Source organism: Cotesia typhae, unplaced genomic scaffold, assembly GCF_013202065.1.
Source record: "Cotesia typhae breed Kobodo isofemale line unplaced genomic scaffold, CoteBio_Ctyphae contig_123, whole genome shotgun sequence".
Lineage (NCBI taxonomy): Eukaryota > Metazoa > Arthropoda > Insecta > Hymenoptera > Braconidae > Cotesia > Cotesia typhae.
Window position 1 is genome coordinate 3,495,726 of NW_027423715.1, and position 27,794 is coordinate 3,523,519.

At 31.1% G+C, this 27,794-nt stretch overlaps 4 protein-coding genes across 15 annotated transcripts in view; 3 read left to right on the top strand and 1 right to left on the bottom strand.

Moving 5' to 3' along the window:
- Positions 1–1,501, top strand: part of LOC141534133 (uncharacterized) — a 59,844-nt gene extending 58,343 nt beyond the window's left edge. For 6 of the 8 annotated variants that reach the window (XM_074253313.1, XM_074253283.1, XM_074253289.1 and 3 more), the window contains one exon: positions 984–1,493. In XM_074253313.1, the coding sequence (XP_074109414.1) occupies positions 984–1,248 (265 nt within the window). In that variant the 3' untranslated portion in view covers positions 1,249–1,493. Of the gene's footprint in view, positions 1–679; positions 960–983 lie in introns of those variants that run through there. The other 2 variants (XM_074253332.1, XM_074253340.1) reach the window with 2 other exon arrangements.
- A 1,061-nt stretch (positions 1,502–2,562) lies between these two features.
- Positions 2,563–7,182, top strand: LOC141534217 (mutS protein homolog 5-like). The gene is made up of 10 exons (XM_074253429.1): positions 2,563–2,691; positions 2,850–3,556; positions 3,903–4,107; positions 4,177–4,378; positions 4,463–4,696; positions 4,767–4,905; positions 5,018–5,594; positions 5,767–5,972; positions 6,043–6,923; positions 7,011–7,182. Exons 2-9 carry the CDS (start codon positions 2,928–2,930, stop codon positions 6,137–6,139), a joined length of 2,289 nt encoding a protein of 762 aa, XP_074109530.1. The 5' UTR covers positions 2,563–2,691; positions 2,850–2,927; the 3' UTR covers positions 6,140–6,923; positions 7,011–7,182.
- Positions 7,183–11,542: 4,360 nt separating this feature from the next.
- Positions 11,543–25,039, top strand: Klp10a (kinesin-like protein 10A). 5 transcript variants are annotated; one of them, XM_074253360.1, is made up of 11 exons: positions 11,543–14,707; positions 15,133–15,227; positions 15,790–15,882; positions 16,787–16,900; positions 17,558–17,588; positions 18,323–18,435; positions 18,517–19,570; positions 19,644–19,798; positions 19,933–20,139; positions 20,212–20,386; positions 20,693–22,368. In XM_074253360.1, the coding sequence occupies exons 1-11, from the start codon at positions 13,999–14,001 to the stop codon at positions 21,790–21,792; spliced, it is 3,846 nt and encodes a 1,281-aa protein (XP_074109461.1). In that variant the 5' UTR covers positions 11,543–13,998; the 3' UTR covers positions 21,793–22,368. The 5 variants fall into 5 exon arrangements, with proteins under 5 accessions (XP_074109461.1, XP_074109453.1, XP_074109469.1 ...); XM_074253376.1 differs by lacking the exon at positions 20,693–22,368 and adding exons at positions 22,400–22,495; positions 23,365–25,039 and having other exon boundaries at positions 13,737–14,707; positions 18,323–19,570; XM_074253352.1 differs by having other exon boundaries at positions 11,546–14,707; positions 18,323–19,570; positions 20,693–22,068.
- Fic (FIC domain protein adenylyltransferase) lies at positions 24,709–27,733 on the bottom strand. Its single transcript, XM_074253442.1, has 3 exons — positions 27,076–27,733; positions 25,920–26,805; positions 24,709–25,557 (listed from the first exon to the last, which is right to left on the bottom strand). Exons 1-3 carry the CDS (start codon positions 27,278–27,280, stop codon positions 25,197–25,199), a joined length of 1,452 nt encoding a protein of 483 aa, XP_074109543.1. The 5' UTR covers positions 27,281–27,733; the 3' UTR covers positions 24,709–25,196.
- Between the last annotated feature and the right edge of the window lie 61 nt (positions 27,734–27,794).

Sequence of the window (27,794 nt, forward strand, 5' to 3'; positions counted from 1 at the left end):
TAAAAATAAGAGATTGAGATAATACTTGTATCTTGTCTCGCTAACGACCCACTTTGGATTATTCAGATAGTAATTCAGCATGTTGCATGACCCAATGACTTTCCCATCGAAATACCAACTCCTCGACTCACTGGTTTTTAAAATTTTTTTTTTTTTTTTTTTTTTTTTTTTTTTTTTTATACTTACCAGTAATGACACTGACGTTACCTCATTTTTTTTTTACCTCTTATCGACTATTATTTTTACATTAATAAATTAAATATTTGCTGGACATGGATTGCGAAATAAAAATTGGTATTTAAAAAAATAAATTTAAATATATTGTAAAATTTTAGCAGATAGTTTTTATATAACAGATTTTTGACAGACTTACAAACAACTGATAAATATTTACAAGTGGGGTACAATGGGGAATGGGTCAACCATTTTAATTTTTTTTGAACGAAATTTTTATTTGATTTTATTGAGATATTTTTTTTTAAATACATAAAAAAAATCAATAAATTAAAAAAAAATTTCTTAAACAAAATAAAATGTTTTAAATGTTAATTTTTGAACTAGTTATGTCCCAAAATAAAATTGACCTCACTTGTAAATATAATAATTACCAACGAACCTTTTTAATAAAATCCTGCAATAAAATCCGCTAATTCTTTGCTTGTATTTTTTATTTCGGCAGGTTTTGAATGATTGCCGTTTAAGTAAGTAGTCCTAACACCTCTAGTCATCTAACAACGCTTCATTAAAAAAAAAAAATAAAACCAATTACAAAATTATAAAGTTTAAATAAGTGGAATAATTAAGTGCTTTTATTTAATGTTTATCGGGTCAAATAACAGAATTGGGTGAACAAATTGTTGCTGTGTAATTCCTTAAAATTTTTATCATGAAATTGTTTGTTGAATTGATGGTTTACTGGATATGGAGAAAAACTGGGTTGATAGTTAATGAATAATGGTTCCAACTAAAACCCAAATAAATAGGGACGAACCAGCGACGAAAGATCAAGAGGGCAGAGTCAGCGGAACAATGACGACGTTGACCAGGTCAGCGAGTCCAGCGAGAAGTTCTGAGATAGCCAGTTCCGAAGAAGAGGCACCTGTAGAACCAGTAAACCACCAGCGGAACTCATCTATCAATGTCACTGCCAATGGGTTTGTTATTAATGCCGTTCAGCCGTTTGTTAGAGAAAAAAATTATCGACCGATAACTTTTAATCCTCAACCACCGCCGCCGATTCCAACTTAATTTTTTTTTTTTTCTTCAATTTATTGTTAAGTTTTCGCTAAAAAAACTAATAAGTCACCGAATTATGTAATTAACATGTAATATTTTAATAACAATTATTTTTTTGTAATTTATTTTTTAAGGAATAATTTAGATACTGTTTTATATTAATCAATTTTAATTAAAATAATTATTTAATCGAGAGTTTAATAGAGATAGAAACAGAAGAAAAAAATTAAATATAATTGTAAATATTTAAAGCGAATTATATTTAATAATACTAAAGGAAAAATAATTATTCGGATTATCGAATTTTATTTTTTACTCAGGAATTTTTTTTTGTTACAATTATGAACAAAAAAAAATGGTCGTTATGCAGGTCTAGCTTTTAAATTATTAATTTAAATTTTCAATTATTTTTTAGGTAATTAATTATTTAAAAAAATATTTTACAGTCTATTTAAAGGAAAAATTATTATATAATTGTATAACGACCAAAAGATCACTCAGTATTTTTTTCCTTTTTTTCTATTATTATTTTCTCATTTGGAAGTGCATTATTTTTTTTTTTTTTTACTCTACGAATGAATCAAGATGCCAAATTATAAATTATTTAAAAACTGTTTGGTAGAAATTTTTCTACAACATCATTTTTGCAATACATGAATCGAATTATTTTATTTAATTATTAAATATTAAAATTGTACATTAATTTTTAAAATAATCAATTTTATTATTAATGCCTAGTATTTTAATAATTTCTAACCAAATGTGTTCCGTAATAATTTTTTCTAATAAAATAAATAAAGTTATTGTTAATAAGTTCTAACAAATTGTCCAATCAAAGATTTTTAGTCGGATAAATCAATAATAATAATATTAAAAATACTTATAATAAAAATTAAATATTAATAATGTATTTACATCGATAAAAAATTAACACTAATTTTTTTACTATCGATTTATAAATCAATAGCATATATTTTATATAAATAATAAAAAAGGTTTAGGGAAAATACATTGTAATTATGTACAGATAACAAACTCGAAATTTGCTCATCTAATGTAATCAAATAAATAACTTTGTTAAAAATAAATTTATTAAAAATAAAATTTTTTTATTATTTCAAATTTCCCGCTTTTTTTTTTAATTTTAATATTGGCAGCACTGTCGAGGATTTTTTTTAAATTTCACATCACAGAGGTTTCTCAAAGCGGCAAGATGTCTCAGGAACAATCGTCTTTTGAGTAAGTATTAATATTTATGTTTTTAATTGATAAATTAATTACTAATTGTTGTGAATTTTTGTTAGAGATGGTCGAGAATTTAAATTTGATAAATTACTTGATACTTCTTCTGAAGAGGAAGAAGAAAAGGAAAACAATGATTCTGATACCATTCCAGTGAATACTTCAGAAAACTCGGAAATAAAATCACAAAAAATATCTGAAGAAAATGATCACGTAAAAATTAATTTTTTTTTAATTTTATGACAAATTAATTATTGAAAAAAAAATTGACATTTAGAAATTTAAAAAAAATTAAAAGTGCAATTTTTTAAAAATAATTTTTTTTGTTCAATAAAATTAATAAATAATAATTTTAATAAAAAATTTTTTAGGTAATTTTATCATTAGTATGGAAGAAAAATGGTTTTGGAGCTGCATACTACAATTTAACGACCTTCCAACTGTTCGTGATGGAAGATGTCATGGAAGACGACTTTAGCTACCAGATAACAAAATCGCTGTACCGTCAATGTAACCCAATGTGTGTGATAATTTTAAGCGGAGCTCCGGACTCTTTTACAACATCAATAAAAAAGTTGATCGCTGGAGACCTGACTGCTCAAAACGAGGAGTCTTTTCCGTCGACATCAACAGGCATCAACCGGGTCTCGCAGCCGTCTTTGAAAATCCTGTCAAAAAACGAAAACGCCTTTGACAATTGTTATCACCGAGTCCGTTGTCTGAAGCTAGACTGCGAGCCTGAGGATGCCAGCAACGCAGACCGAGTTATATTTCTGAACTCCCTGTTGAATTTTAAATCCCTGGCCATGATCCACGCTCTGGGCTTGCTCCTGAAATACTTGGACGAAAGCTGGAACAAATTGTCCCTGACTCCATCGGGTCAGGCCCGTTACGTCAATATTAATCATGTCATGCTCCAAGATTTAGTTATGATTGAAGATGATACCTACAAGTCTCTCAACATCATGCAATCTAGGTTCAACAGTAGTTTTCAATTTGGAAAAAATCAGAATCAAAGAACTGATTTATTTACTTTTTTAAATCGTTGTCAGTCACGTCCTGGGTCTCATCATCTCTGGTAATTTTTTTTTTTTTAATTATCTATAGTATTAAGAGAATAAAAAGCTTGCCTCCAGGATAGTCACGTGACATTTTTAAAGATATAAGCTCATCCTGATGTTACACTCATCAAGAGCTTTCATTTAAATACCCACATCAATTTTTCATATATTTATATATATATATATATATATATGTATATATGAAATATTGACGTGGGTACTCAAATGAAAGCTCTTGATGAGTGTAACATCGGGATGAGCTTACATTTTTAAAAATATCAATAATTAAAATAGTACAGTGCAATTTAACAAAAGTAATTATTTAATAAATCAAAATTTTATTTATTAAAATTTTTTTTTTAGGAAAATTATGAAGCACCCGACGAGAAACATTAAAATTCTTCAAGAAAGAACGCAAGCGATTGAATTTTTCCTGAATGTAGACAACCAACATGTAGTTCATAATTTAAAATCATGCTTGAGCCACGTTCACCGTCTTACCCCGACTGTGCTTGTTAAATATTCAACCGCTCAAGGCAACCCATCCGATTGGGGAAGATTTGCCACTGTATTATTTTATAATTGTAATTATTTATTTAATAACTATTGAAGCTAATTATATTTAATTATTTTCTAGACCCTGGTTAATTTAATAACAATCGGCCAACTGTGTGAACAATATCGAGATTCAGTGTCGATATTAGCTAAAATAGCAAACTCCATAACACCCGGGATTCACAATTGCCATTATTTCATCGAATATATAATTGACTTTGAGATGAGCAAGCAGAAAAGAAAATTTATTGTTAAAAGAAATGTTGATCCTGAACTTGACCAATGTACTTGCTGGTTTATTTTATTATTTATCAACTACTAGACCTATTTAGTAATATATTACTTGACATAAATTTTTTTTTTTTTAGTAAATGATTTGAGGCAGACTCTACCTAGTCTTTTAACGGAAAAAACGGCTGAAGAGTTGGAAAATCTGCCGCCGTACGTCGAGAAATGCATAATGGTTTACATTCCTGACATCCAGCACTGCTTAGCAATCACTGAATGGAACGGACCTCCTCCTGATGATGAAATGATTCCTGGTCTAGAGTTTAAGTTTTCTTGTAACAATATTCGGTATTACAAAAGCAAAGGAGCTAGAGGTAGAATTAATTTTTTTTAGCTTTAATAATTTTATCCTGATGTTTTTTTTTTTTTTTTTTTTTCTCCCAGAATTAGACGAAACTATAGGTGATGTATTGCTGAAGATAACAAGAAGACAGAGTCAAATCATGCTGAGACTCGTTAATTATGTAAAAACATACATTGGTCCAGTCCTTAATGCAGTTGAATATTGTGCAGAATTAGACGTGTAAGTAACTGATTAATTTTTCTGCAATTAAGCTATGTTAATAAAGAAATGAGCTTAAATCTTTAAAAATTTTAATAATTAATTTTAATAATTAATTGATCTATTATTTTAGACTTTTATCTTTCGCATCAGTGGCGTCATCTCACAATTACGTAAAGCCAGAAATCGTAAAGTCCCACGTACTGAGCATTAAAAAAGGACGTCATCCTCTGAGTGAACTGAAGAAAGATTTCATAGCCAACGACACGCAATCTGGAGGCGGAAGTAGCTTGGTTAAAATATTTACTGGACCGAATGCGTGTGGAAAAACTGTCTACTTGAAACAAGTTGCGCTTATCGTCTACATGGCACATATCGGGTGTTACGTGCCTGCAGAGTCAGCCAAAATAGGCATTGTTACTCATATTTTGACCCAGATGCCCACGATGGAGAGTATCGCTCAAAATGCCAGCGCTTTTCTCATAGATTTACGTCAGATGAACAATATTTTGTACTCTTCCACGCCTAATTCTTTAATTCTAATGGACGAGCTCGGCAAAGGAACTTCTGAAATAGACTCGCTGGCATTGCTCACTAGTATTTTGAAAAATTTTATTCAAAGAGGAAATTATTGTCCACATATTCTTTGCGCTACTCATGTTCATCGTGTCATTGAACTTTTACCTAAGACACCTATTCTTGAAGCAATGGTTCTTATATTTAATTTATTAAATAATTAAAATTTAGATGAATATTTTTATTCAAATTTAGTTATTTCTTCTTTTGAAAAAAAATATATTAAAGGAAGAATATAACTGGCTTGGAATAAAAATATTTAAAATAGACAAACATTAAATTTATTTATAATAATTATTATTGCAGACTTTTGATTATCAACTTGACGAAAATAATACGGTAGTATTTATCTATGAACTAATATCCGGTAATATAACTTGCAGTTTTGCTCATGCAACAGCAATTAGTGCTGGTCTTGCAGAAAACATTGTTCTGGATGCAATTAAAACTTTCAAGAGCATAAAACTAAATAAATTACCACCTTGTTGTCCTGAAGAAGATCGTTCAAATGTGTAGGCCTTTTTAAAATTAAAATTAATAACAAAAAAAATTTTTTTCTTGTTAATTTTTTTTATTTTTCAGAGTTAAGCACATTGCTCAGCTGGCTAATGAACAAAAATTCAAAATTGATATGCAAGAATTCAAGCAATGGATTTTGCAAGCCATCAAACGCAGATAAATTTCACAATAAAATATTTTTATTATTATTATGTAATAAACTATCAATAAAGAAGACAATTAATGAAAATAATTATATTAAAATAAATGTAAAAAATTTGAAAAACTATAAGTTTAATTTTATTTAATATTTTTTTCTGCTAATTCAATTAATAAAAAAAAAAAAATAAAAATTTTTTGCTGTCGGCTAATTTTAGTTTCATAATTATTTAAAAATTAATATTTACTTTTTTAAATTTTCCCGGTAAAATAAATTTAAAATTAGTTCCAAATTTATCCGCCGCAGTTAATAAGCGCTGGTTCGCATTGCAAAATTCAAATTCGTAACGACTGTTTGACAGTACCGAGAAGAAGGCAAAGATGGCAGAGACGTAGTTGTTAACCGTGAGCTAGCGCTGGTAGTCTTTCCGTTGTCAATAACGGACACTGGTAGAGTATAGAGTACCCCGGCACACAAAACGTTTGGATACACACACAACAGACCGAGCTCGTATCTGGTCTCCAATAATCACCGAATACTGATATATCATTAACTAATTAAGTGTGACAAAAGTAAATTTTTGATTAGATCCTCGTGTCCGATAACGACAACAACAACAGTAGCTAAACTTTTGTCTAAAGTGACTAACTTAATAAAATAATTTCATCGAGTTTATTGGCATTAGTGCGGGCGTGCCTTTGAGTCCTTTTTCCTGTACACAATAGTTGCTCGTGTGATTATATATACATATCCATACCTTCACATCACTCATCACGTCGGCTCACATGAGATTTTTAATGCCTCGGTAACTGTCAATAAACACCACTATTACTGTTATTATTTTTTTTATTCATTATATTTAATTCAATGTTAATCCACCGGTTTTTGTTAGTTGAATTACAACCACTGGTCTGTCCTCAGCATCGACCACCAGAATCTCTAAGCAGCCTACCTCAGCTCAGGACGTCAGTAAATAAACACACGTTGAGTTACTGGCATTGTCTTCAGGACAATCTCCACTGGCTTTTATGTCGTCCGTTTCTACGGCAAGCAACTGATCATTAAATGACCATGGATCGCAGCGTTTGCAATATCGCCACTGGCACCAGCATAAACATCAAGCGAACCGATGGTGAGTTTTGCCCGCCAACACTTTATTTTATTTTTATATTTATTTAATTATCCTTTTTATTTATTTTTAAATGAATAATTCTAAAGTTGGTCGACGTTTTCAATTTTTTTTTTTTTTATGAAAATTAATTTAGCAGATATTTGATCATTTAAAAATTTTTTTTTACAAATAAATTATTGCAAAAAAAAATGACGTAGAAATTTTTTCAAAATAATTTTTTTTAATTAATTTGCTTGTTGAAAAAATTTTAAAAATTACCCAGCGACTGCTAACTTTAATGTCATTTTTTTTTTTTAACAAAATATTTTTTAAAAAATTGCACTGATAGTATTTTACAAAAAAAATTTTTTTTGCAATTTTTTCAATAAAAAAAAATTCTTAAATTTCTACTAACTTAGTTTTCAATTTATATAATACTCAAATTAGCAGATAACATTAAAGTTAGCAGTCACTTAGCAATTTTTTAATTTTATTTAACAAAAAAATTGTATTTTTAATTTTTTTTGCACTAATTTATTTCTTAAAAAAATTATTAAATATCTTCTGCTTTAATTTTTATAATTATCAGAGACAAGACACTTGAATTAATTTTATTTACAAAAATTTAAGTAACTGTTTTTTTATTTTATTTACTATACACGTTGGTAGACAGACATTACACTTGTGTAACTAGAGTGGAGTAAAAAATCACATTATCTTGATCAGGGTTGATTATTTTTACTCCAGAAAATTTTAGCTGCTATGAAAGACTCCCCTGGGTTTAGTAACTAGCGAATTCGGGTAGAAGCGAGCTATGGAACACTATCGTCAGTATCAACCGGTTCTCCATGAGATTTGCCACCGACATTCCCATATTCGGGGAATCTCCCTCTACATTTTTTGCATTGCAATCAAACTCATTCTCATTGTCGTTTAATTTAGAGTTTAATGATTACTTTTATGGGTTTCGTTCAGACTCAATTATCATTTTACAATTTTATTTAAATAAATAAAATCCAGCAGTTAATATTCAATATAAAATAATTATAATTTATTATTTTAATTGAAAAGGTATGGATTATATTTTTAAAGACAGACATTTAAGTGAAATAAAATTTTCCGAGTATATACTATTAAATAAAATAGATATTTGCGTGTTTTAGACCGATATATATGTATGCTAGTTATAATCTAGAGCGGTGATAGTTCTAATGTTAAATCCCGTTACTCGTTTAATCTGAATCAGCTGCTGCGACTGGAGTTAATGAAATAACAATTACATTCTCACAATCTTGCACTATCTCCTAGTTTTTATGATAAATAATAATTATACCTTGATTTTTAAATAAAAGGAAATGGGCAATTTTTAATCCTCTCTTATTATTTTTAATGTACTTGTAAAAATACCTATCGAGTATTTTATAAATAATAAGCCTTCAATAAATTAACAGGTATTGTCTGGCATTAAGTACAATGACGGACTTATGCAATGCAAGTACAATTCCAGTCAATAATTTTCCGTCAATGTTAAGTCAAATAAAATGACTTTTATTAAAACCAACCATTTGATTAAAAAATAATAATATTAATATTATTAAATTAAAAAAAAAAGGAATTAAATTAAGGGATACACTTTTAATAAAATGAGTAATTTAGCTGACCTACAGAAAGGATGCAAGTGAAACGGCTCACTTAGTAAAAACGACTCGATCAATATTACGCGAACTGCAATAACTCTTCGTGTTTAACGTCTAGTCGATATATTTATATATTATACTTAACACGGCAAGTATCGAAAAAGAAAATAATTATTGTAAACCACGGATAGACGGTTGAGCTAACATTGACTTTAATATTAAACCAAGGTAATTATTTTTCCAAGGTATCAGCATTAAAACTACCGTAGTTTTTTTTTTTTTTTTTTTTTTTTTTTAACTAACTTACTCAATAAATTTTATTTATTTCCACAGTTCAGCTTGCCCGAAAAATAAAATCCAATTTTGTAAGATAATCATGAGTTTATTTACTGGCTGCTCGAGGAGTGAGTCAGAACATCCGCCAAGAAAGGAGCGGGTTTCCTAACGGCCCCTTTTAGCCGTACTCTCTCACACCTATGCTACAATTATACGTACATAATACATATATTCATGGTTCGGCGTATTGTGTCCATCTCAGTGCTTAACAACGCACGTGTACCAAAACCAATCGCGTGGGTACGGCTTTTTTCTCTTTAAAAACTTAATAGTTGGGAGTAAATTTGTCCGTGTCACTGAAATTGATCAACTAGCTCCCATTTTTTTTTTTTTTTTACACGTAACATAATCTCAGAGTAATTGCATACATCCGTATCTATTGATTATATAAAATACAATATTATATTTTATGGAGGCTAAAAATCTCGAGGAACTAGAAATTAAGAAAGGGAAAGTTGTCAGACCAGAAGCATTGCTATCGTGAACTAGGGTCAAACTATCGATATTCTAAACGTGGGATGTTAAAATTGACTAATCATTTCTATTTATAAATTCTAACATTCATAGATATACATACTTATGAGAAATATACTGTGAATTAAAAATAAAAAGTACCTCAATAGAGTTATTGTTACATCAATGCGTATAAATACTCTGACATTGTCGAGAGCTTTAAATTGAATTAAAAGTAATTTTAACAAACCGCGATTGCATTTAATAATTTAAAAAAATAAAATACGTCCGTGGGTGTTTTTGATGGTGATGTAAATTCACTGGATTGCTAATTCAAACAATTATGTTGTCCGAATAAAAACTACGCCGGATACGCAGTTTGCTCAGTTAAATTCACTACAATAAAAAAAAATAAATAAAGTAATGTAATAATGATGTTTCTCGGTTTGCCATGACCTTGGGGAGTTAAACTTGTCTGCAGAATGAAATCGATACGTATTTATCGTGACAGAAAATGTCTAGTAAAATAAAAAAGCAATCCATAAAATGGTGACAGCTGAGTGTTCTAAACCATTTGTCGTATGCGTGACTTGAATTATTGATATAAACACAAGTGTTATTTTATGTTTTATTTTATTCTGGTGTAGATTTAGATCCACCGCGACAGGGCATTCCCTCGGTAGGATCTATTTGTGTGAAGAACGGCTATTTAAGCATCCAGTATCTAGATCTTTTAAGATAGATAGCTCTTGCCTAATAATAGACTTATGCAAATACTTTTCGCGGATCTGGGTGTCATGCACTCTCTTTTCTGTTTCAATAAAGATGCCATCGACATATTTTAAGATAAATACTTCAACGATAAGGTTATCATAATATTTGTTTTTATTTGACATAAACATATACATTATTTTGGCTGTAAATTATTATAAAATATGTAAATTTTATTTTTTATTTTTATTTTATTTAAGGTACATTAACTAATTGTATCGACGTGTAAAATCACTTAGAGTCTATCAAGATTCAGATTAAAGATACTCTCAAAGCGAAGCTCGAAAATAAAAAACAAGATGACGTGTAGTCCTTGTCGAAAAGCAAATCACAAGTGGTTGTGTGGGCGCTGGAACCTTATAAGGACGCTTGTGTTATGACTTATCTCATTTTATTCATGGACATCATTCTTATAAAGAAACTTTATCAAAAGCATATTTAATTATCTGTTCTTCGAGTGCTTAGAATCATATTCATAAGCACACAACATTTATCAACAGTTAAATTGTTTTTTAAAAATCAAAATTATAGCGTGGAGAATTTTTATTTCCTGTATACTGGCATTGTCTTGGAGGCATACTCGAGAAAGGCATGGTCCAGTTACTCGCTGGGTGAACTTTTTATCGGATGTCGCCCACGATGAGAACGAGTCTTCCTAGAGCTGTTGTTTAATCCTTAGCATATTGTACGAACGCTTAACTCGATATATACAAGCTTCTATTTTCTTGGTTAATGTCTAAGCGGTGAAACCCTGCTAAAAGTCAGAATGCACTCGCGTGCAATGAGGTGGACTAAATTTTTTCAGACATTCTAATCGATAGAAATTTTAAACATTTTTTAAATTTATTATTTTAATAATAATATTCAAAGAAAAAATTTATTTTAATCAAGTAAATAATTTTAAAAAACTTTATCTTGATTTTAGTAAAAAAATTTTTAAAATAAGAAAATTTTTTTTTGGCTTAATAATTTATTACTTGATTCAAATTATTTTTTTTTTTTCTGTCTACAAATTTTGTTTAGAAAATATTGCAGTAGCCTTGAATTAAAAATACTAAATTTAAATACCGATAAATGAATTGTACTATAAATTAATAATTTTGTTAAATATCTATAATATAAAAATGAGTTTAAAGAGCAGAACAAATTACCAGACAATTGACAGAAGCTAAATCGAATTATAAAATTGAAACAAATTGCTAAATTGGTATCCAGCAATTACGAGTCAAGAGTGTAAATCTCAATTCGAGAATATTTATAAATCTTACGAAGCAGAAAGTCTCGTAAACATATATCGACCTACACTGTTATTAATTTCTAAACAAAAGCGAAAGTTGTACTATAGTTTACTGACCTTTTTCGTCATATTGAAACACATTTATATATTTTAGACTACTTTACATAATATTTATTATATGTTTTGATGATATTTAAGTGCTTAAAAAATTAATTAATTAATTGAAACAATATTTAAAAATGCGGAATTTAATAAATGAATCACTTTGGATTTAAAAATAAACACGGAAGAGCTTAGCAATAAATTAAAATAAAATTTTTATTAACTAAATCAGATAAAATTGATGTAATGAAAAGGTCGGTAAAGCGCATAGCCGATAACTGGCGCCCTGGTTGAATGTTTCAAGAACTAACTATGCACTGTAATAAAACTAATAACTATAAGTAACTATAATTATAAAAATAATAATAACAATAACAGTAGGCGAAACATTTAGCTGCCCACTGATAAAATATAATTTATCAAACTCTCAAAAACTAACCGTAAAAAATTTATTTCACGGCAATTATTTGTTACAATAGATCAATTAGTTTTAATTGCAGGGTCATGTACTTGCGAGTAATGACACCCGTACTTGTTATCTCAATAAGGAAGAAAAAAATCTCAATCGCGGGAGATTCAAGGGCAATTTGTGGTAAAACAAGACAACTAACATATGTTTACTTTAAAAAATATTATTTACAATTTGTGATTTGTAATAAAAGCTAGCAACGAGACTGAGACAGGATGCGGTCGCTTAAATTTACTGCTCAATAGATTGTGACCCCTGCAGCTGAATTGATACAACCGGAACTAATTTCAGTTCACAAATAATTCGCGACGAAAAGGCGAAAAAAATAAATAAATAAAACAAAGTAAGTTTATGCCACTGTCCTCTATTTTTTTTTTTTTTTTTTCACGCTTCAATTACTTTGTCCGAGTGCTGATAATTTTTTGCTATTAGCAAGAGTTATCTAACTCGAATGAGTCTGGAAATGATGGAGCGTAGGTTTTCTTTCAGTCTCGATCTCGAGTCTCGCCTTAAAACATGCCTGATAAATTTTTATTATTTTCTCTGGAAAATAATACACAAATAAATAAATATTAACAACACTGTAGATAATATTCAGACACTGAAGAATTATTAAAGAGTACTGTGTGTTGTGACAATGCAAAAAATATCGATTCAACGAGCAGTAGGCAACGCAGACAGAAAATGTTGACGCAACCTACATCCAGGCATCCTTGATATCCTCCGAGCAGAGCACAAAATTCTAAAACTTGGAAAATAAATTTTAAACAAGTTTTTTTTATTTACAACATTGATGTGGATTAAAGTGTGTCGCAGTGATGGAGATTACACTTGACGGCTGATCGAACCCGTCGACTACGCTCGTATATTATCGTGTACACACCCGCACCAACCACTTTATTATTATTACCATATAATATATTAAATTACACTTGGTCTCTTGGTTCTGGATGTTACAAATGGGTTTATGAATCAGTGCCGAAGCCAGTCCGGCCAGTCATCCATCGTGTCGTCATCGAGTAACATCAAAAAATTATAACTCTACAATCCAAATGATATTCCACATTTTCCGTCAATGCTCGCGACCTTGACCTATGTGGCGTAGCAGTCTCGCGGGAATAAAGTGCGCGTGAATTTAAAAAAACAAGTCTCGCACTAGCACGTGTTGACTTAATCTTTCTTTTCGTCGGTCTGGAAATTCCCCCCAGTGCTAAATAATACATCTGTGCTGGGTTGGCAAACCAATTAAATAAGAAAGGACTATATATATTAACTCGGAAACAATGTTTCAGTCGTTTAGAGACTCACTCACTGTGATCATTACCAACGCATTATTTATTAAAGTTATTATTTCATTCATTTGTTTTTTTTTTTTTTAAATTATATAATACACTGTGAAAAATCAAATGTGTGAAAATGGTTGCCAATTAATTACATTAATCATTTAAATTAATAGTTTTTTATTTTATTAATTTTTATAAATATGTTATACGCCAGATTGAAGCCAGAAATTTTTTCTACTGTATAATTAGTAATTTTTTTAAATTGTGTAAACGGATGATTAACAACAAGTTCTCTTCTTAATGATATTTATAATTTAATACAATACTGAAGCACTGTACTCACACAATTTATATTGATATATTATAAAGTACACCATGTGAAATTATTTCCATTAAATTGCCTTGGATTTGGCAGAAGATTATCCAGCCATTTGGTTCTGGCTAGAACTGAACTTGGCCTAAAATATTAACATTTCTGGGAATGATGGATTGGCTCAGCAAATGCGTTTGTGGCTCCAAGGAGGCTAAGAAGCAGAAGAAGAAAAAGAAGAAACATGCCAAGAAAAATAATGATAAAATTGATGTTTATGTAATAGATGATAATGATAATGATAGGAGTAATGTTAATGTTGATGATGAAGTCATAAAAAATAACAACGTTAGTTTGTCACGCGTCAACGAAGATCCTCGCGGAGAAGAAGATCGTGTAACAGGGGACCTTGAGGAAGTAACACAGATTAATCGAGTAGATCGACAAGTGAACTGCGTTGATAAAAATAAACCAGTTTTATTGAATGACGATGAGTTTTCTGCAATCGACATCCAAGAGCGTGAACCTCAGTTCTATGACTCACTGTCAGATACCTCTCCGGTGGATACTCTCCAAAAAGAGCAGTCAATGTCTATGTCTATGTCTTTGCAGCAGTTCAGCCGCAGTAGCAATCAGATGTTTGTCCAAGATCGTGAGAAAGACAACCCGCTTCAAAATGAAGTCTTTAAGTCCACCAGCGAAAATGACTTCCGCTTCAGTTCGAATTCCTGCAGTTTTATTGTGCCAATAGCCGACGATCCCAAGCGTAAAAAGCATCAAACGAGGATTAAGAATAATAAAAAAAAAATAAGTTCGTCCATTCCCATACCGTCCAAACATCGGAATAGTTCTGTTTCTAGTTCGCATATCAAACAAAATGGTATTATTTTATTTTATAGATTTTTATGTAAAAAAATTTATTTTTGTTCTTGAATTTTATTACAAAAAAAAAAAAAAAAAAAAAAATGAGACTGTTATGTGTGACAATAAATAAAACCGTGGCTTTGAAAGGAGTATTCTTCAGCAGGCAGCAAATTCAGTGATACCCTCACTAAAATTATCTGTGTAATTTCGTACACGAAAGCGGCTAATATAATAGCAGAGTATTTTGTTGACGTTCTATTACCTCTGGTCTGTCAGTCATACCAGTAACAGTGTCCCCGTAATTTATTTCACCATGTAATGTCTGTCTGTAAAAAATAACTGGCTACATGCTCGCGTTATTCATTGGAATCCGTTAACATATGACTCGCTGCCATCTACATTTGTCTTTATTAATTATTAATAATTTATTTTTTATTCCAGGTCGCATCCACTCGGCAATAGTATCTGGTGTCAACTGGGAGCAACAGAGTGTCACAGTAGAATGGTTTGAGCGCGGCGAAACCAAGGGAAAAGAGGTGAATTATTAAGCGATAATCTTTTATCAAATATTTTTCTCCTTGCACGGACACACTTTTATTTATTTTAATACAACCCAACAGCCAAAAGGCCAATAACAGGGTCTCTAAATAAGTTGATACAAATTACAATTTATAAATTATAACTAGACTCTCTTGTTAATTCTGGAGCTTGAAGATTAACGCCCGTAGGTCATGGTTACTGAGCTATTTTCACCAGAGATTATGCAACCCACCGAGCAACCTGCGAAAAACTATCGAGAACGCTAGTCTATTTCCGACAAGCCTGCTGGGCTGTTTGTCGGAGGCTTTGCTACTTTCATTTATTAATTTATATTATTGTGATAAAAAAAAAAAAAAAAAAAAAAAAAAAAAAAAAAACCCCGGTGCATTTATTTATTCATTTACTTGCATTAAATAATTCTAATAAAATGCCTCAAAGCTTCATACCTCGTCGCAAGGTTATCAATCTAATCAAAAAATAAATAATTCTATATTCTGTTAATAATTTATAAGAATGAAAGCGTTTTAAAACTCATTAGTAACGATTATTTTATTACAGGTGGAGATGGACGCTATCATCGCATTAAATCCCGAGCTCACTCCACAGTCTATGCCTCCGCCACAGATAAATTCGTCTGTAAATAGATCTAAGGTAAATAAGTTTGTTTTTTATTTTTATTTATACACAAAACTTACAGCAAGCTCCATGAAGACGTCATGAAGATCACTCTAATACACTCGCCCGGTATTTAAATTTATTTATTGTCATTTTTATGGCCAATTGGTAAAAGCGTGTACCGCGTAAATTTATACTGGATTCTTTTTCTTAAAAAGAATTTAGCTCTAGGTAGCGCAGAAGCACGAGCTAATAATATTTATCGACTAGAAAGATCGAAATTTGTTGACGCGTTGCTGGGACTACCATGAATTTTTCTATAACCTGTTCCGATACCAGCAAATAATATGCCGGTCTGATACTATTCATAGTGCGTCTATTTGTACTAAAATGTTTCAATATATGATTGTCTTTCAGGTAAAGTTGAGTTTAAAAAACACTTTGAAATTTATTTAATTAAAATTAAATTGATAAAAAAATAAATTCGAGTTATTTGATTGTTTATAAAATAATAAATAAAAATAACCGTGACCGCGATGTAATCGAGTCTCAATTAGATTGACCTTATAGCAACCGGAGCACTTTGAAGTCCATGTTGGTCAATAGTGTCTTAGAGACTTAAAAAGACCGCGAGAGTTTACTTGACCCTGTCTAACCATCTAAACCGAACCCCAAGGATCTAATCAAGTTTTAAATTGACAAATGATCAACTAATGTGGTAATGTATTTTTCCTCTATGGACGCTGCTCTTCGACTGTCAACGGCTCTCCTGGAATTTTGGATCATTTATCAACTATGGACATTTATTTACAATTTACTCCCTTCCCATTTTCTCCATTTATTTATTTATATTTATTTTTGCTGCCCACAAAAAATTTAAATACAAATATTTTATTTCTCCATCAATCCTGTTACGTTATTTAAATGTGCGTTGGATCAGGATTCGTCTGACGAGGACGAGGACGGAGCCGACGATCTGGACCAGGAGGACGGATCTTTTGGCCGACACGGCATTCCGCCTCCAAGAAACGGCCTAGCTTCAGCAACACTATCTGTACGAATCACTCGTAATTTGGTAACGCGCACTCCCTAGCAACATTTTTTCCCTCATCACAATCACTCATTTTTAATTATCAGTTTTTTGTTTATCATATAATCCTTTGGAACCCTCACGGTACTAATAGAGACAAATCGGGAGGTATTAACCAGTAGTCATTGTCAATAGTTGAAAAAAAAAAATTTATAATAATTTTGTTAAGACATTAATACATCTTGGATTAATTTTAATTTAATTTACTGTAATTTATGTGTGGCATTATCTCATGATATAATATTATTATATGCACTGGAGTAGATGATACTCTTCACGGAGATTAAAGAGACACGTATGTTGTCTTGGGAAATAAAAAAAAAAAAAAAAAAAAAAAAAAAAAAAAAAAAAAAGTCATGAGGAATCCGGAACATTCAACAATAATTTCCAGCATAATAACTACTCAACATTAGGAGCACATCTTTATTTTTTTATCCAACTTTGATGCTGTATATTTTAAAATCGCTTTACATTAATGTTATATTAATAATAATATTTATTTATTTTTAATTCTTAAACCACTTTTTATTAATTTAATCCTTAGCTTAATTGCACTGTTATATTATCATTGTATTATTTTTTATTTTAAAAATATTTCATTTTTATATTTTTATTTTGCAGCATTCCATGAGGCCATCTATTCCAGTCAAAGGTAAAAATTATTTTTATTCTATAAAAATCTAACTGGGTGAATTTCTTCAAAAAAAAATTTAACACCTCTGGATTACATAATTTAATTTTCTGAAAAAATTTCAAAAATTCAGCCAGCAAATGATGTAATCAGATAAGAGTATTGACGCAAAGTTGGATTGTTGGTAAATAAATTTAAAAACATATATTAAAACAATGTGTGTTAGTAGTCGGAATTAGCTTGTCATGACAAGGGGGTGAATTATCGCCCGAGCGGTCTGGGGTCTACGACCATCAGCGGAATAAGCCTTGTATGTAGTGTTGGACGTTGTATGGCTATCGATATTCATCACTATATGTACAATATACTAGCCCAGGTTGGTGTCTAGGCTATAGCTGCCGCACAAGGGCAAGGACCCCTGATAGAACAGTACAGCGTGTACACCGCCGCGGGCTGGACATACATTTTTATAAAATTTATAAAATTCAAATATTTGGAAATTTTTATTTTAAAATGAAATTTATTCCGTGGGCTCATTTTTTTAAACGCAGAAATCAAATAGTTGATGAAAAATCCGCTGTGATTGCTATTTCTGCGCCGACTATCAGTGAAAAAATAACCAGAGGTTTTTAAATTTATTTTCTAAAATTAAATATTTTAATTATTAATAAATAATTACTAAAAAATAATAATTACTAGTATAAAATTATTAAAAATATTTAATTGATAAATAATAATAATTTTTTTATTTCCAGCAACAACAAACAAGCAGCCGAGAAATCAAACAGGACGTCCAACAAATATAATGCCCCCGGTGCTGTCAAATGGCCACGGAGATCCAGTTTCAGGTCTTACAAGTCGTCGCGAGGTAGAAAATATTCCACCAACACCCACCACTCCAGCATTCGCTAACGTCAGTTCTATGTCACTAAATAAATCCAAAATCCAGACTTCACAGCAGCAGCAGCAGCAGCAGCAGCAGCAGCAGCAACAGCAGCAGCAGCAGACAACAGTGGAGAACGGACGAGGAAGACGTTCAAACGTAGTGAAGGAAGTCGAGAAGCTGAAGAAGAACCGTGAAGAGCGGAGACAGAGGCAAGCCGAGCTGAAAGAAGAAAAGGAAGCCCTGATGAACATGGACCCTGGCAATCCCAACTGGGAGTTTTTGGCTATGATTCGAGAGTATCAAAGCAACATCGACTTCAGACCTCTGCGCGAGTCCGACTCGGTCGAGGACCACCAGATAACCGTCTGTGTGAGAAAGCGACCCTTGAATCGCAAAGAGCTCACCAGGAAAGAAGTCGACGTGATCAGTGTGCCCAGCAAAGACCAGATGGTTGTCCACGAGCCGAAGCTCAAGGTCGACTTGACAAAGTATCTCGAGAACCAGCACTTCAGATTCGACTACGCCTTCGACGAGACTTGCAACAATGAAATAGTCTACAAGTACACGGCAAAGCCGCTGGTCCAGACTATTTTTGAGGGCGGCATGGCTACGTGCTTCGCTTACGGACAGACTGGCAGTGGAAAAACCCACACCATGGGTGGAGACTTCAACGGAAAGACTCAGGACTGCAAGAAGGGAGTCTACGCGATGGTCGCCAAGGACGTCTTCAAGTATCTAAAGTCCCCGAAGTACCGTGTGATGAACCTGGTGATATCTGCGAGCTTCTTTGAGATCTACTCGGGAAAGGTCTTTGATTTGCTGGCTGACAAAGAGAAGCTCAGGGTGCTGGAAGACGGAAAGCAGCAAGTCCAAATCGTCGGGCTCACTGAGAAAGTCGTCGAGAGTGTTGATGAAGTTCTCAAGCTCATTCAGCATGGTAACAGTGCCAGGACCAGTGGTCAGACCAGCGCTAACTCCAACTCTTCGAGATCACACGCCGTCTTTCAAATAATTGCCCGGACGCCTGGTACTCATAAGGTTCATGGTAAATTCTCGCTTATTGATCTTGCGGGTAATGAACGAGGCGCAGACACTTCTTCTGCCAATAGACAGACGAGTAAGTTATTTTTTTTTTTTTGTGTTGAATCTTCCGCTTGATGATCTATCTTTTGTTTTATTTTGATTTATAGGGATGGAAGGTGCGGAAATTAATAAGTCATTACTTGCTCTCAAAGAGTGTATACGTGCTTTGGGCCGGAAAGGAACTCATTTACCTTTCAGGGCTAGTAAATTAACTCAAGTACTCAGGGACAGTTTTATTGGTGAAAAATCTAAAACGTGTATGGTAAGTTTTTTTTTTTTAATTGAAAATGTTAATATTTCACCTAGTTATGGCCCAAAATGAGGTTGACCCCACTGGTAAATAATTACCAAAATTTTTTTTTTTTTATTAAATAAATAAAATTTTTTATTTAATAGATTGCTATGATAAGCCCAGGAATGAGTTCGTGTGAGCACTCGCTAAATACTTTGCGATACGCTGATCGAGTGAAGGAATTAGCAGCGACAGATCCCACTGAATTAAAAGCATCGCCTACTGACGACGATCAGTTATTCAAAATAGAGGAACAAGCCAATGATAGCGCGCTTTCTGAAAGCGATTTGGCGCAACTTAGATCATTAAATGTTCGTCGATATTTTTTTTAATCATTATTTTCCATAAATATAATTTATTTTACTGATATAATTTAATTTAAGGAGGGAGAATTGTCTCAAGATCTGTACACCTTCCACGAAGCAGTCTCAGCTCTGCAGTTGATGGAAGAGGAAGTGCTGGACACGCACAAAGCAGTGATTGACAGTTCAAACAAATTTTTGAACGATGCACACGAAGTATTCAGCGCAACCCATGAAGTGGATTACGACCAAGAAGGTGAGTTTATATTTTTCCAAAAAAAAAAAAAAAAAATATTTGGCATTTTGAAGCACTGTTTCGCCAATAGGATTTACGAATTTTATTTTTTGACTCACATTTAGTAGCATAGACGAAAATTTTCAAAATATATCGCTTTTAATTTAAAAATAGTAGCATGAGTCCTTGTACAATTTAAAAACTCGGAAGCCTCTAGGTCTCGAGTCAAATATAATTGAACAAAATTTAAAATAAAAAAAAAAAATGACGCCCCAACAATCAAGCGACATGTCAACATCACAATCACAACCTCGCGTTTCATGACAGATTCTCGCGCTAATCCTAAGGCTAACACGATCTTCTCATTAACTGATGCTGATGGGTGGGAAGAAGAAGACAATGACCAGAAATCATCCAGTGGATCAACAGTTAACATGGGATTCATGGAAGACTTCAGTAGCTCCGATGACGACGCCCAGCATGACACTTCTCTAGTTAAAAATTCTCCGTGGAAGTACGAGCGTAGGTCCACCTCCAGCTCCAACTCCAGCCTGAACTCCTGCGAGTCTAACAAGCCTCTGAAGCCGCTTTCGTCTATGAAAAAAAAATCAGGGTCACGAGTCTGTGTGACCACCAAGAAAATGATAATGGATAAAAATTGCACGATTAAATCTTCGACGATTCAGAAAATGCAGAACATAAATACCGGGAGGACCGCCAGCGCCAAGCCATGGCTGACTACTGGCAGGAAAAACAGCAAGTGGAGTTGGACCGGGAAAGTAATCGATAATCGCGCAAAGCGAACTACTTACAATATAAATACAAATAGTTCCAGCTCATTAGCTAACGAGGAGAGGTCTGAATCTGGACTGGGTTCAATTACCAGAACCCCGAGCCCCGCTGACGCTGATTTGTTTTACAGCAACGATCCTGATATTCGTGCCAAGGTTTTTGGACTCGCTGCTACCAAGACTAGAGTTACTCGCAGCAATTCTTTTCAGTGCTTTGATAATGTCCGAAGGAACTCCGAGACTGATGATGCTAATGAGAATAAATCACGTACTGATGCTAAAGCTAATTTTTGTGATTATAAATCACCGATTAATTACCTCGGGAGGAAGTCACTCGCCTCTAAACGCAGAGTCTCTAATTATAATGTACGAAAAAGTCTGTATGCTCTTAATTCACAGGCTGAATTTGTTGACAATAACTATCTCAATGATAAATCATTCCAGCCGTACATTAATAATGATTATAAATTTGATGATAATTGTGATAATAAATCTAATGAGGTTGTGACTAAAAATAAGTTATCATTGTGCCGAAGATTTATGAGCTTCATGATGACTCTATTTTTAAATATTATTTTTCTTCTTATACTTCCAGTAGCTTATATTATTATCTTCGTTTATATAAAAGATAAATAAGTATTTTTGTATTGATGCATTTTCATAAATTTATCTAAAGTAAAAGACCCAATTATTGACACTTGTAATTTTATTCTAATTAAAAAAATTAAATTTTCTCAAAAAAACTAATTACTAGTATTTGTTAATTTATTGGAGTTGATTAATTTTTTTTTTTTTTTTTTAATTAAAATAAAATATCAAGCATCAATAACCGCATCTTTTACCTTATATGCATTTATTATTATTATATATTTACTAAAAAATCAGCGGAAATATTTTATATTACCTGAATAGGTTGTGCTAAATATTATATTGTCTAGAAGCATAATTAAAAGCCATATATTTAAATTTATATATTAAAAAATATTGAGTGATTTTTTTAAACATGATCGCATGATTTGCATTATTTAATAATGTTTAAAAATTTATAAAATGTTACAATTGTTTCAAAAACATAACGCCATAATTAATTAATAAAAAAAATATATATATATTTACTCTAATCTGAATAATTATAATTGTTATTTTTATTGATGTTATAATTAAAAATTGAAAATAGTTTAATTATAAGTACATTGATATAAATTGATACTTAAAAAAATGTAACGCCAGCAAACCTTCGCAGATTTAAGACGGAAAAGAACAAAGTTTGAATCGCCGAGCATGATGAGGAGGTTCTCATTGTCTAGACGTCTCATTGAAAGAATTCAATTTTCCGATGGTACGATATATTTTTATATCAGCCAATTTACAAATCAATAAATTAATTGCTTTGTCATTTAATGTCCACAATTTTTTTTTATTTAATTACTAATATTGGGAAAATCATAAAAGTCATGTCATTTTTTAAATTTCGTTGATTGTGAAGAAGAAAAAGCATAATAAAAAGGTTTGACTTTTTTCTTTTTCGTACATCAATAAGGTCCTGGTGCATAAATTACAAAAAAAAAAAAAAAAAAAAAAAAATAATAAAATCACTGACGCTTTCATTAAACTACAAACTACCTCAGGCTTCCATTTTTGTACAAGAATTTTATTGAATAAATTTTATTTTGTTTTTGTTTTAAATAAAGCGTGCCATACACTAATGCTCTTTCAAATTATAATATATATATGCACTTTTTGTACTAATCGCATTTAAATATTATAATTAAATTAGCTGACATCTGAAAATTTTTTTCTATTAAAAAAATGGTTTAAAAAAATTTTAAGTGCAATTTTTTAAAGTTTTTTTTTTTTGTAATTTAATTGTTTAAAAAAATTAAAAATTTTTTAATAATATTAAATTAGAACTAAAAAATATTTTTAAAAAATTGCACTTACATTTTTTCAATTTTATAAATAATTTTTTCATTAAAAAAAAATTTTTAGATGCCAGCAAAATTAATTTTCATTAATTTCTTCAGCATCATATTTAAACGCTTAAATGTTAGCATTGCTTAAAATGTGAATTGTTGGCATAAAATAAAAAAAATAAAATAAATGCAAACTATAATAATGTTTTTAATAGATAAAATAATAAATAGAGCTTATCATTGGTCTAAAAGCGGGCACCATTTAGGATTGCGGAATAAAAATTATATGTTTCAGCGTACGCCAAAAAATGGGAAGAACTGTTGCTGCAGCAGCGAGACACTATCAACGCTGCGCTGGACCAAGTCAGTCAGTTCCGGAGTCAGCTCGTCCAGGAAGAGCGAATCAGTCAAGAGATGACCCGAGTGCGTAACACGCGATACAACTAACTCATCGTTTAAATCTAAACAATTTAAGTAAATAAATAAATAAATAAAAAAAAAAAAAAAAAAAAAAAAAAAAATTTAAACATCAGCTATTATTTCTGAGCGATTTAAAAAGCATTATTTCAGTTATTACTTTTTAAAATCATTATCAAACATGCACTTGACTATCGCGCAAAACTATTTAGATCTGCCAAGGTTACAAATTAAATATTTATCACTTTGATCAAGAGCATTGATCGAAAATGATTAATTATCTGCGATTGTCAAGTGAATGCGCAGATTGTTACGATAAAATTATTTTTAAATTTATAATAAAATTACTCATATCAAAGCGTTAAACTGCTGATTATTATTTTTTAAAATTACTAATTTAAATTTATTTATAAAATACATTTCACATTGTTATTTTTTTTTTTTTAAGCCTGCAGTTAACGTTTTTATCTCGATCTTACAATTACCTATAAATAAATAACTAAATAAATAAATAATTAATTAAAGAAGAAATTAAAAAAAAAAAAAAAAAAAATCTTGATGTATTTTTTCGATGTAAAAAAAACCGATATCAAAAAATTTGAGTAGGCCTATAATAATTTATCATTTTAAAATGCTTAACTTGTATTTATTAAACATAGTGAGAAATAATATTAATTATTGATATTATTATTATTATTATTATTATTATTATTATTATTATTATTATTATTATTATTATTATCTATCATTATTATTAATACAACTTTTAAAAAAAAGAGAAATATCAATATGTTACGCGGGATGTTTAATAAATATTGAGATGTAAAAAATTTAACATGTTATCATCGCTTTTATGAGAGTAATTGTTAATGGATCATTAATTAGGACAGGAAAAATTATTATGAGTGTGTATGAATGCATGGAAGCTTGTTAAGTAATTTAAAGAATTTACAGTCGAAGATTTTAAAATAATTTCTATTATTATAAAAATTTAATGATAATTTTTTTTTTACTACCGGGGACTTGGTACCGATAAAATAATTTTTTGTATTGTATTTTATTTTAATTATTATTTTTATTTTTATTTTCGTGCATCAGGTTCCTGGCACCTAGCTTTGATTGGATTAAAAATGAATGAGCAAATGAAACAAGTAAAGCCAAATAATGACTGACGAGAGTTATTTAGATTTTACATAAAAAAACATTTTTAAATCGCCTTAAGTTTTTTTTTTTTTTTTTTTTTTTTTTAATAAGTTATTAAATGAAGATGATAAATGTAACAAATGATAAAGAATACTGTAACCCTGCGTTCACTAATTTTCGTAACATCTTAAGTAGAGTTTATGTAACCGGTTAACTCCTGATGTCTTATTTTAAATATCTTTGTTGTCCTCGACGATTGAATTAGTGGCCTTTAATAATAAAAACTATTTAGTAATAAATTTTTATTGTATTTAAAGAGAAAAAAAGATATCAATTTCAGTATAAAATTTATTTGTTACAATCAATGAGTCCAGATGATAATAATAAAATAAAAGCATCAATAACTCCACCAGCAAGTATATAAATCAAACCTCTCACAATTTTATAAATAATTACCTCACTTGAAATAAACTCACTTAAAATTTTATAAATATAACATTTTTATGTACATAAATAATTTATATTCGCAGCATTTCATTCAATAAAACGCTAATTTATTAAATTAGTCTAGTCGTCTAGAAAGTCACCGCTACCTTCATCATCGAGAATTATCGTACGGTCCCGGTCCCTCATAAGAGACTCTTGGCTGAGCGCCGGGACTTGTTTTGAGAATTCGGTAGTAGCCCAGAGGAAGAGATCCAACGTTTGTTCGGTGCACTCTGCGATGAATCTCACGAAAGGTCTCACGTCTCCGCTGTTGGCAATCTGGAGATACTCGTAGTACTTGTGACGATACTGCTTGTGGATAATTACGGGCGGGTAGCCGGCTTGCATTAAAATAGTGTTCATTAGCAATCGAGATGTCCTGCCGTTTCCGTCAGTGAATGGATGAATATGGACTAATTTATAGTGTGCTAATGCTGCGTACCTAAAAGTAATTTTAATTAATATTTAATGTTAAGAAATTATCTTGTATCTTGTCAACTACTCACATTTTTGAAGATATAAACTCATCCCGATGTTAGACTCATCAAGAGCTTTTATTTGAGTACCCACATGTATTTTTCATATATATATATATATATATATATATATATATATATATATATATATATATATATATATATATATATATATATATATATGTATATATGAAAAATATATAAAAAAATGCATGTGGGTACTCAAATGAAAGCTCTTGATGAGTAAAACATAGAGATGAGCTTATATCTTTAAAAATGTCAATAGTTAATTAAGTACAGTGCAATTTAACAAAATAAAAATTTTTACCTAACAGGATGCATCCTAATAGCTTGTTCACTGTTAAGCCAGTCAGCAAACTCCTGCATTAAATAATGAATATCTCCAGGTCCCGGAGGAATATGACCACCAACATAAACCTGAGTCCGCCTGAAATGTCCACCCTCAATAGGATCCACGTGCCCTAGGACCCTCCTATGAATCTCCAACAAATCTTTAATCGTAATAGAGCCGACTCTGTTGATCAGCGTAGCGTTGATATACTTCATCGCAGCATCGAGTCCCAAAATTTCATTGTGCTCATCAATGCTCTTGCCTACCACTGCGGTTCTGGTCTCGACGATCGCTCTGGTTTGCGCAAGATTCATCGTGTTGCCCTCGATCCCGACGGTGTGATAAATATGCTGGAAGTAGGCCTCCTTCTTGGCCCTTATCAGCGCAGCATTATTTTCTGGGATCGCCGACAACGCGTCTCGCTTCTCGTCAATCCTGCTGAGAGTTCTCTTGTCTAGCTCCTCGACGACTCTCGCAGTCCGCTGGCGATTCGTCAAAGCTCCCTCGTGGTTCGGCTCATAGGTCAGCGCTTTTACGTAGAACTCATCTGCGCGAATTATGTCGTTTTGAATTTGCTCAAGGAATTCTCCGTAGTGATTCAATACGTCCGGGTGCTGAGGAGCCAGCGCTACAGCATGTTGGAACAGTTTTATCGCTTTCCGGCGCTTGCCAGACAATTTCATATCCAGAGCTAATTGCAGAGAGGCAATTGCCTCGAATTCGTCCGCTACATCGTTGGAATTCGATGATGATTCTTGAAGCTCTCCGGGTGAGAGGATTGGAAGGCCTAGATTACTTTCGTCGTACACGTTTAGGACATTCTCGGAAGGCAACGGTGCAAATGAACGTCTCACCTCTCTTTCTATAATTAAAAATAAAAATTTAATTACTCTCTTACTTGCGTGAAGATGAGAATCAATTTAGCAGATATTTAATAATTTTTTTAAAAAATAAATTATGGCAAAAAAAATTGACATTTAGAAATTTTAAAAAATTAAAAATGTAATTTTTTTTAAATAATTTTTTGGAGCTAATTTTTTTTGTTAAATAAAATTTAAAAATTTTCTAGTGAACTTAAATGTCATTCCCTGAAGAAATTTCAACAGAAGTGGGACAATTAAAAATACTCTACCTGAAATATAAGTAAAATTAAAATAAATTGTAAAGTACGATGATAATACTGCTGTTATAAAAGCTAGAAGTATTCCACTGGATATTATTATAAATAATTTAAATTTCTTAATGGTTGTAGCTGGTGGTGGTCCTTTTTCATTGTTTACGTATGCTGATTTTTTAGTGAACAACATGTAACAATCGTTTGAACAATTGGACAACATTGTTGACAGCTTATTTTTATTTCCAATCCTACTGCTGTTAGTCGAGTGGTATGTCGCATGCTTGGTATTAATTTTATTACTTATCGTCGACACTTTATTACACCAGAAACTTCACTCGGACAAACTATTTATATTTGTGATAACTTTGGTTTAGTATTGAATAGTCACCAGCGACGTTCGCCACATATGTTTGATCACACATACACATCACTATTAATTATGTGGGTTATTTTAATTGGTTAAATAAAATTTATTGGTTGGTTTTCTTCAATGGAAGTTGGTTTTCTTCCACTTCTTAATTCCTAATTAACATTTCAAAAATGTAAATTAATAATTTTTCTAATAAATAAATTACTGCATTAAAAAAATAAAAACAAAATGGCGTTTAGAAATTTTAATAAATTAAAAATGACACTGAAGTTGGCAGACATTAAAAATTATTTTTAAATTTTATAACAATGCAATTATTATTAAAAAAATTTAATTAAAAAATTCCACATGTGAAAATTAATAA

What these genes read in the sequence shown, in the direction of transcription:
- LOC141534217 (XM_074253429.1), top strand. Translation starts at nt 2,928, where the DNA reads ATGGAAGATGTCATGGAAGACGACTTTAGCTACCAGATAACAAAATCG. An exon ending in TATTGTGCAGAATTAGACGT is followed by an intron (nt 4,906 to 5,017) that starts GTAAGTAACTGA and finishes CTATTATTTTAG; the next exon opens with ACTTTTATCTTTCGCATCAG. An exon ending in GAAGAAGATCGTTCAAATGT is followed by an intron (nt 5,973 to 6,042) that starts GTAGGCCTTTTT and finishes TTTATTTTTCAG; the next exon opens with AGTTAAGCACATTGCTCAGC.
- Klp10a (XM_074253352.1), top strand. Translation starts at nt 13,999, where the DNA reads ATGATGGATTGGCTCAGCAAATGCGTTTGTGGCTCCAAGGAGGCTAAG. An exon ending in TTCGCATATCAAACAAAATG is followed by an intron (nt 14,708 to 15,132) that starts GTATTATTTTAT and finishes TTTTTATTCCAG; the next exon opens with GTCGCATCCACTCGGCAATA. An exon ending in CGCAACTTAGATCATTAAAT is followed by an intron (nt 20,140 to 20,211) that starts GTTCGTCGATAT and finishes ATTTAATTTAAG; the next exon opens with GAGGGAGAATTGTCTCAAGA.
- Fic (XM_074253442.1), bottom strand. Translation starts at nt 27,280, where the DNA reads ATGTTGTCCAATTGTTCAAACGATTGTTACATGTTGTTCACTAAAAAA. An exon ending in TAATTTTACTTATATTTCAG is followed by an intron (nt 26,806 to 27,075) that starts GTAGAGTATTTT and finishes TTTTAATTATAG; the next exon opens with AAAGAGAGGTGAGACGTTCA. An exon ending in ATTAGGATGCATCCTGTTAG is followed by an intron (nt 25,558 to 25,919) that starts GTAAAAATTTTT and finishes AATTACTTTTAG; the next exon opens with GTACGCAGCATTAGCACACT.